Here is a 10,191-nt window from a genome sequence, read left to right on the forward strand (position 1 = left end):
ACTGTATTTTTATTTCCTTTCAAGATCAATTAGGACAATGACATGAGATGCTGTTGCTTAGAATGTTATTTTTAGAGTCTATCTTTTGGGTTAACTTCACTAACAATTCAAGCTGAGTACATAATTTTGGATTGTCTATGTCCAAGTCACAAATGCGGCTCATATATGGCTCCACAGCCCACCTATAAAAATATTTTGATCACAAAAAAAGGCAGTAATTCTGATGCTTTCACTCCTTAACACTTAGCCCTATAGGGATTTAAGAGAAGTTAGACTGCTTAAAAAATATATGGTGATCGCCACAAGTAGATGGGTTAGAGGAGGCCACATTCTTTAAATAAAGAAATTAATGATGATCAGTGAGCATGGAATAAAGGATAGGGCAACAATACTCCCACCAAATCCGGCAGTCTCCAGCCCTGTGTACCTGCAGATCATCACGACTGCCAACTCAGCAGCCCGGCTCGGGGAAAAGGCGGCATCCACGGAGAGGCCACCCTTGAGGACCAAACACAGTTTCGTCTGGCAGGGACCGGAAAACGTGGCCGTGGCGAACCAGTTACAGTCTGACAGGAACAGGGCTGCCAGCGGCAACGGGAGCCCCCAAGGCCGCGACTCTGGAAGGCAGAGGCAGCCACGGCCGCGCAACCACCCCCGCCACGGAGCTGAAGGGAACTATGGGGGCTGGCGGAGGCGGCTTCGCGCTTACCTTGTCGTCCTCGCATCTCTTCCCCAGGCCCTCCCGGGCCTGCAGCCGGCTGCTAAGGCGGCCGTAATCGGCCTCCTTCTGGTCAATCTGCTTCTTGTGCGAGTCCACCAAGAGCAGGAGGTCCGAATTGCGCTTCTCCAGGCGCCCGCGGGCCACCTCGGTGCGCTGGACCTGGCCCTGCAGCTCCGCCACCTCCTCCTGCAGCAGGACGTGGCGTGAGGAGATGCTCCAGTAATTGAAGGCGAGCACCGCGATCACCACCAGCAGGACCGCCAGAACCAGGGAGGGCAGGCGGCCGGCCCGCCGGTTCGCCCCGAAGCCCACCATGGGGCCGAGGCAGGCCGCGCCCGGGAGCCTCGGCGCCGACACCTGCGGGCAGAAGCTCAGGCCGCGGCTGAGGAGCTGCCCGGGGGACGCGGCCCCAGGGCCGGCCGACGCGCCCGCCCGCGAGCCGGAGAAGGGGGCGGGGCCGCCAGCCGCAGGCCCCTCCCCGCCCCCCCCCTCAAAGGCGGCCGCGGCGCGCTCCCTCGGCTTTCCTCCCGACCCTGCACCGGCGGGGCGGAACCCGGAGAACCCGGCGCCCGCACCGCAGGCCGGACACCTCAGGGTTAGGAGGCGGGGAAAGAAGCCGGAAGGGGTGGGCTTAATTCTGGCCCCGCCCATCGGCTGGTCCGGGTCTCCGAGGGAGCCATTTCCTAGTTTCCGTCGACGCCTCCTCTTCTCGCGAGAAACTGGGCGTCTCTCGCTGCTCGCAGTCTCGTCTCGCGAGGGTTATCTCTGTGGAAGTGCGTGGTCGTTTGGGCGGTCTGCGTGAGCTTTGGGACTTGAACCGGAATCCCTTCGGCTTTTACCTGGTCGGTCCCCTTGACCCACGGTCAAGGCCCTCCGAGTTTTTGCTTTTGAGGACGTCTGAGGCTGCGACCGCTGTGTAGGGAAAGCTTAGGCGAGCTGCGGGCAGAAGGGGCGACAAGAAAGATCGTGTACTTGCTTCAGTGGATTTTCTCGCTCGTGCCGACGTTGTGAAGAGAAAACAACCACCAAAAGAAAACGACCATGAAATAGTAGTGTCCCCAATTCTACGGAGATAAGAAGAGCTAGAACTAAGCTTCATGACTGAAAGGGGTGGTGCCAGCCTGGTTTCCAAGGTTACTGCTTTCACACTGAGGGAAAGAACTTCAGAAAGGGTGAGCTTTTAGAAACTGTTCGTAAAGTCGCTGCTGCTTTTGCCTCGAGCTAGGCTTCCAAGTAGAAAGTCCAGAAGCTGCTGGCAATGAATAATAACTCTTGCTGTTACTGATAGCAAGCACATTCTAGGAGAGAAATAATAGCTCGCTTACAAATTGTTTCTGCATGCTTTGTTGTCGTTTAGTCGCCAATTCATGTCCCATTCTTTGGGACCCCATGGACTGTAGCCCTCCAGGCTCCTCTGTCCATGGAATTTTCCAGGCAAGAATATTGGGAGTGGGTTGCCATCTCTTTCTGCAGGGAACCTTCCTGACCCAGGGACTGAACCAGTATCCCCTGCGTTGGCAGACAGACGCTTTACCATTTGAGTCACAAGGGAAGCCCTTTTCTGTGTTATCCTCTCAGCAGCAGTTTTAGAGATGAGGAATCGAAACCACAAAGATGTCCCAGAAACTTTCTCCAAGTCCTGTGCCTTGAGCCAGAATTAGGCTTGAATTCAGATCATTGGTGTCTAATATCCCTGCTCTTTCTGTTATAATAGGCTTTCAGGCTAACTGTTGCTGTATGTTCAGCATTAATTAAAGTGATGCAGAACAAGCCCCTACTTTTTGTTTTTTTCTGCATATTTATGCATGAAAGTTTTAAGTTATTGGCTCTGTCCTGTTTAAGGAGAAGGTGGTGCTGATTTATTTTTTTCAGACCTCAGGATGCTTCCCTGGTGACTCAGAGGTAAAAGAATTTGCCTCTAATGCGGGAGACCTGGGTTCGATCCCTGGGTCGGGAAGATCCCCTGGGAAAGGAAATAGAAACCCACTCCAGTATTCTTGCCTGGAGAATCCCATGGACAGAGAAGCCTGGTGGGCTACAGTCCATGGGGTCGCAAAGAGTCAGACACGACTGAGCGACTTAACTTACACTTTCAGGATCAAGAACATACATGAGCATGCTGCTACTGCTGCTAAGTCGCTTCAGTCGTGTCCGACTCTGTGCGACCCCGTAAACGGCAGCCCACCAAGCTCCCACGTCACTGGGATTCTCCAGGCAAGAGTACTGGAGTGGGTTGCCATTTCCTTCTCCAATGCAGGAAAGTGAAAAGTGAAAGTGAAGTCGCTCAGTCGTGTCCGACTCTTAGCGACCCCATGGACTGCAGCCCACCAGGCTCCTCCATCCATGGGATTTTCCAGGCAAGAGTACTGGAGTGGGGTGCCATTGCCTTCTCTGATACGTGAGCATTAAACCCCCCATAGCAAAAACTTTGGTATTTTCATTGAGATCAGAGTGGTATGATTCTGAGGCAGAAAGACTTATCATAGAATCATTCTGTGCTTCCTATCCATTTAAAAAATAAAGATACCTGCCTAATAGTTCTAGAGTAGACTGGAAAAACTATTGAACCATCAAAGTGATGATTCCTCTCCCAGTTCAGTTCAGTCGCTCAGTCGTGTCCGACTCTTTGCGACCCCATGAATCGCAGCACGCCAGGCCTCCCTGTCCATCACCAGCTCCCGGAGTCCACCCAAACCCACGTCCATTGAGTCCGTGATGCCACCCAGCCATCTCATCCTCTGTCGTCCCCTTCTCCTCCTGCCCCCAATCCCTCCCAGCATCAGAGTCTTTTCCAATGAGTCAACTCTTCGCATGAGGTGGCCAAAGTACTGGAGCTTCAGCTTTAGCATCATTCCTTCCAAAGAACACCCAGGGTTGATCTCCTTCAGAATGGACTGGTTGGATCTCCTTGCAGTCCAAGGGACTCTCAAGAGTCTTCTCCAACACCACAGTTCAAAAGCATCAATTCTTCGGCGCTCAGCCTCCTTCACAGTCCAACTCTCACATCCATACATGACCACAGGAAAAACCATAGCCTTGACTAGACGGACCTTAGTCGGCAAAGTAATGTCTCTGCTTTTGAATATACTATCTAGGTTGCTCATAACTTTTCTTCCAAGGAGTAAGCATCTTTTAATTTCATGGCTGCAGTCACCATCTGCAGTGATTTTGGAGCCCCCCAAAATAAAGTCCGACACTGTTTCTACTGTTTCCCCATCTATTTCCCATGAAGTGATGGGACCAGATGCCATGATCTTTGTTTTCTGAATGTTGAGCTTTAAGCCAACTTTTTCACTCTCCTCTTTCACTTTCATCAAGAGGCTCTTCAGCTCCTCTTCACTTTCTGCCATAAGGGTGGTGTCATCTGCATATCTGAGGTAATTGATATTTCTCCTGGCAATCTTGATTCCAGTTTGTGTTTCTTCCAGTCCAGTGTTTCTCATGATGTACTCTGCATAGAAGTTAAACAAGCGGAGTGACAATATACAGCCTTGACGTACTTTTCCTACTTGGAACCAGTCTGTTGTTCCATGTCCAGTTCTAACTGTTGCTTCCTGACCTGCATACAGATTTCTCAAGAGGCAGGTCAAGTGGTCTGGTATTCCCATCTCTTTCCAAATTTTCCACAGTTTATTGTGATCCACACAAAGGCTTTGGCATAGTCAATAAAGCAGAAATAGATGTTTTTCTGGAACTCTCGCTTTTTCCATGGTCCAGCGGATGTTGGCAATTTCATCTCTGGTTCCTCTGCCTTTTCTAAAACCAGCTTGAACATCTGGAAGTTCACGGTTCACGTATTGCTGAAGCCTGGCTTGGAGAATTTTGAGCATTACTTCACTAACATGTGAGATGAGTGCAATTGTGCGGTAGTTTGAGCATTCTTTGACATTGCCTTTCTTTGGAATTGGAATGAAAACTGACCTTTTCCAGTCCTGTGGCCACTGCTGAGTTTTCCAAATTTGCTGGCATATTGAGTGCAGCACTTTCACAGCATCACCTTCAGGATTTGAAAGAGCTCAACTGGAATTCCATCACCTCCACTAGCTTTGTTTGTAGTGATGCTTTCTAAGGCCCACTTGACTTCACATTCCAAGATGTCTGGCTCTAGATGAGTGATCACACCATCATGATTATCTGGGTCGTGAAGATCTTTTTTGTACAGTTCTTCCGTGTATTCTTGCCACTCTCCCAGAGATACAAAAACTAAAAACACCAAAATTATTAATATCACGTCAAGCTTGAGTCCTTTGCTCTGGTTTCATAAGATCCAAGAAAGGATAACCTCAAAGGACAACCATACTTTGGCGAAAAAAAAAGCAAGACACAAATGGGAAATCCTTGATTGTAATGGATTCACCTATCCTTTCCTCAATTGCATATTGGCCTTGCTTTGCTTAGCCTAGCAATTGAAAATTAATATGTAAAGTGATATTAACTGCTTAAGATGTTACTCTTTCTTTATAGAAAGTGTTTTCATTTTTATATGAGATTCAGGCATGTAAAAGTATGTTACTACTTTCACATTCACATATATTTTTTCATCAGGTGCTTAACTCTTTTCTAGATGTGGAAGTAACTTGCCCAGAGTCTTACATCTAGTAAGTGGCAGGGCTGAAGCTGGAAAACCAATCCTCTTTCCACCCATCCCCCAGGAAAAAAAACTTTTCTTTAATAATCTGCTTTGATGGTTACCTCTTCAAGCTCTTCTCCCTATTAAAGAGCCCAAACCAGATGTCATCGAGACAGTGTATAAGTGTTGTATTGAGGGCTTTCCAGGTGGCTCAGTGATAGAAATCCTTGTACATTGCAGGAGATCAAGGTTGGATCCCTGGGTCAGGCAGATGCCCTGAAGAAGAAAATGGTAACCGAGTCCGATATTCTTGCCTGGAGAATTACATGGACAGAGGAGCCTGGCAGGCTACAGTCCATGGGGTTGCAAACAAATACATCTGACACAGTGGCTCTTGCTACGGGAATCACTTGGCTCCCAGGAGGAAGGAAGGCTGTTTCATGTTCCTTCTTTTGCCTTGTCTCACAGCCAAGCCATTCATCTTCAAAAGCAGGAGCTTCCCTGAAACTAGAGCTCTCAGGTCAGTCGTTACGTTTCTCCAAATAAGCTCATGAAGTTAGTCCTGTAAAGGCTTCTGTGTGCTTTTGGGATCCTCTAGGTAGTCTTGACCACAACTGGGACTGTTTGAAATTCTACCGAGACTGAGGCAACGCCTCCTAGAAGGGTGCCCTGGTTTTCAGCCTTTTGGGAGCCCCAGATACAGGGGCACAGTAAGAGGACAGGAGGCAGCTGAAGTTTTCACACCCAAATCTGCACCCTTCGGACACAAGTCCGGCATGTCTTGCAGAGCACCACGTGGGGCACTTCTGCCCATTTCTCTCGCTTTCTCCAAAACTGGTCTAGTTATAAAACAGTGTCATAATTAGGGCCCCTCAACCAGCCAGCGTCCCCCATCTTCCAAAGGACACTGTGGCCATTCACTGACACAGAAGAAGATCAGGCGTGTCTTTGTAAATTCTGGGGATCAGAATTGTCCCAGTTTTTTAAAATACATTTTAAAGGAGTGGTTCTAGAACTGTTAGCTCCCATCTGTGAGAGAAAAAGAAGTGGCACCCACAGCCATGGCTTCTGTCCACCGCAGCGTCCCTCCGTGCTCTAGATGGGGATATAGACAGACTCTCCTCCGAAGCTTTCCTTCCCTGGTCGGACTTAGTCTGTCCCTTACCAGCGCAGGTGCCGTACTCGTCCCTCCTGGTTCTGCCACCGAGGCGGGGTGGAGACGCACCAGGGGTAGACCTCGTAGCATCCCAGGGTGATTTCTGGTTCCTTAGCACAGAGACCTCTGTTCGGTTTGTCCTTTTCTCTGATGCCGCCCGGGGCAGAGCAGAGGAGCTTTCCTGTGCCAAGCTAGGGCTTCTAGGGGAAGCGCCCATCTTACGTGGCCTGGGCGCACTCCTGAGTACAGGCCTGACTGCAGGAGCAGTGGTGAGTCATAAAGGGGTCAGCAGCAACCAGGGTGTCCCTTCTGTCACGCCAGTGTAAGCCATCGCAAAAGAGATGGTGAGGGGCTGGCCAGTGAGGGAGAAAGCGATTCTGTCCTGAAGTTACTAGGGCCAGTCCTCGCAGTTCACTCCCACAGATTCCGCAGAAGGAACATCTAAGGAGCGGGGACAAAAGCCACTGCAGAGCCGCCTCTGGTCCACTGAGAGCCAGTGTTGCAAAGGGAGAAGCCTGCTGTGCTTCCCGACAAGCGGCGACCTGAGAGCCTCTCTTTGAGCTAGAGCTCCATCTAGCTTCCGACTCCTAGCAAGGCTCTGTACTTCTGACTACCAATCCAAGTTTGGGACCTAAGTAACAGTACACAGTAACAGCAGAGACCCCAAGTCCCTTGGAAGCCTCTGATGTGACAGTTTAGGTTAGTAGTTCTGAGTCTTTTAGGAAAAGAAAATAAGAAAAAGTATAAGGAAGCAAAAACAAGTGTATAAACAGGGTAATCATAAGGTTTCTCTCCTAGGGTCACGTGCAAATTAAATGAGTTAATACATCAGTGCTTAGAACAGGCACTTAGCACATATTCAGTAAATGCAGCCACTGCTGTGCTCACTTTGGCAACACACTGACTAGGGCTGGAGCAATGCAGAGATTAGCCTGGCCTCTGTGCACGAGTGCCATGGAAATTCATGAACCATTCCGTGATTTTTTGTAGAGACATGGATGGACCTAGAGACAGACTGAAGTAAGAAACAGGAAAACAAATACCATACATTAATGCATCTATGAGGAATCTAGAAAAATGGTATAGATGATCTTACTTGCAAAGCAGAAGTAGAGACACAGACAGAGAGAACAAATGTATGGATCTCACAAGGGGGAAAGGAGGGGTGGGAGCAACCAGGAGCTCGGGATCGGCACACATGCGTTGTTCACAGTATGTGTGGGTAGCTAATGAGAATGCGCAGTAGAGCGCAGGGGACTCTACTGATACTCTGGTGACTTACAAGCAAGGGAAGTCAAAAAAGGGGATTATGTATGTGCATAGCTAGTTAACTGCTGTGCAGAAGAAACTAACAGCCTTGTAGAGCAATTATACCCAAGAACAGTTGATAAGAACGATGTCGCCACTACCGTTGCTATTGCTGTAGCGGTAGTCTTCAGTTTGGGGCGGGGCAGGAATGGATCTGTTTGTTCACTAATGTTTGTCTATATATTGAGTAAATAATTTCTGCATAATCTCGCCACTTTTTTTTAAAAGTCTGAGGTGCTATGGTGATGAATAAAATAGAAACTTCCTTAGGGTCAGGATGGGACACGTGCACCCACGGCCGATTCACGTGAGTGCATGGCAGAAACCACCACAATACTGGAGAGTAATTAGCCTCCAATTAGAACTTTCTAAAAACTTATGAAAATCACTAGTGATTTATAACCTTTCCCACTGCATGCTTTCTTGATCAGTGACCACGAAGCGCACAGTTACTGTCACATGAGTATAAGCTGTCTGCACAGTTTCTGACATCATGAAAGATGTTCTTAGAGTCGAAATATTGGTAAACTTAAAGGGTTTTAGTAAGACTGCAACCCAGCATCTGCCAGCCTTTCCAGCCTCATTTTTTCCCTATATCCTATGCCCTAGCTCTAAGGATGTCCTTTTTTTCAGGCCCTATTATGTTTCTGACCCTTTGTTTGACTATTTCCTACTGGAATGCTTCCCCAACTTACTTTCTTTTTTCATTACCATTTATTGATAAACTTCTCCATTATTAATAATAGTAATACAAATCTCTCAGACACCCATATGATCATAATTACATTATTACTATAATTGTTGATTGAGAAAATACTCACTTGAAAATTTTATTATGAAGTGAGTAATCTAAATGAAAATAATTTTTTATTGAAGTATAGTTGATTCATAACATTGCGTTAGTTTAAGGTATTTCAAATCCTGAAAGATGATGCTGCAAATTTGGAAAACTCAGCAGTGGCCACAGGACTGGAAAAGGTCAGTTTTCATTCCAGTCCCAAAGAAAGGCAATGCCAAAGAATGCTCAAACTGTGAAATTCCAGATGTTCAAGCTGGTTTTAGAAAAGACAGAGGAACCAGAGATCAAATTGCCAACATCCACTGGATCATCAAAAAAGCAAGACATTTCCAGAAAAACATCTATTTCTGCTTTATTGACTATGCCAAAGCCTTTGACTGTGTGGATCACAATAAACTGTGGAAAATTCAGAAAGAGATGGGAATACCAGACCACCTGACCTGCCTCTTGAGAAATCTGTATGCAGATCAGGAAGCAACACTTAGAACTGGACATGGAACAACAGACTGGCTCCAAATAGGAAAAGGAGTACGTCAAGGCTGTATATTGTCACCCTGCTTATTTAACTTCTATGCAGAGTACATCATGAGAAACACTGGACTGGAAGAAACACAAGCTGGAATCAAGATTGCCAGGAGAAATATCAATAACCTCAGATATGCAGATAACACCACCCTTATGGCAGAAAGTGAAGAGGAACTAAAAAGCCTCTTGATGAAAGTGAAAGTGGAGAGTGAAAAAGTTGGCTTAAAGCTCAGCATTCAGAAAGCTAAGATCATGGCATCTGGTCCCATCACTCCATGGGAAATAGATGGGGAAACAGTGGAAACAGTGTCAGACTTCATTTTTTTGGGCTCCAAAATCACTGCAGATGGTGACTGCAGCCATGAAATTAAAAGACGCTTACTCCTTGGAAGGAAAGTTATGACCAACCTAGACAGCATATTGAAAAGCAGACATTACTTTGCCAACAAAGGTCTGTCTAGTCAAGGCTATGGCTTTTCCAATGGTCATGTATGGATGTGAGGTGGACTATGGAGAAAGCTAAGTGCAGAAGAATTGATGCTTTTGAACTGTGGTGTTGGAGAAGACTCTTGAGAGTCCCTTGGACTGCAAGGAGATCCAACCAGTCCATCCTAAAGGAGATCAGTCCTGGGTGTTCATTGAAAGGACTGATGCTGAGGCTGAAACTCCAGTACTTTGGCCACCTCATGCGAAGAGTTGACTCATTGGTAAAGACCCTGATGCTGGGAGGGATTGGAGGCAGGAGGAGAAGGGGACGACAGAGGATGAGATGGTTGGATGGCATCACTGACTCGATGGACGAGAGTTTGAGTGAACCCTGGGAGTTGGTGATGGACAGGGAGGCCTGGCGTGCTGCGATTCATGGCGTCACAAAGAGTCGGACACAACTGAGCAACTGAACTGAACTGAAGGTATACAGCAACGTGATTCAGTTATCTGTATTTTTCAGATTATGTTATAGGTTATTACAAGATATTGAATGTAATTCCCTGTGTTATACAGTAAATCCTTGTTGCTTATCTGTTTGATGTTTAGAAGTTTGTATCAATCCCATGCTCCTAATTTGTTTCTCCTTCCCTCTCCCTTTGGTAACCATAGTTTGCTTTCTGTGT

The 10,191-nt window shown here is 47.4% G+C and overlaps 1 protein-coding gene across 3 annotated transcripts in view; it reads right to left on the reverse strand.

Moving 5' to 3' along the window:
* Positions 1-1,193, reverse strand: part of CASC4 (cancer susceptibility candidate 4) — an 87,394-nt gene extending 86,201 nt beyond the window's left edge. Inside the window, exon 1 of one of the 3 annotated variants that reach the window (XM_018053827.1) lies at positions 710-1,191. In XM_018053827.1, coding sequence (XP_017909316.1) covers positions 710-1,036 — 327 coding nt within the window. In that variant the 5' untranslated portion in view covers positions 1,037-1,191. Of the gene's footprint in view, positions 1-709 lie in introns of all 3 variants that reach the window. The other 2 variants (XM_018053828.1, XM_018053826.1) reach the window with 2 other exon arrangements.

Source organism: Capra hircus, chromosome 10 (genome assembly GCF_001704415.2).
Source record: "Capra hircus breed San Clemente chromosome 10, ASM170441v1, whole genome shotgun sequence".
Taxonomy (NCBI): domain Eukaryota; kingdom Metazoa; phylum Chordata; class Mammalia; order Artiodactyla; family Bovidae; genus Capra; species Capra hircus.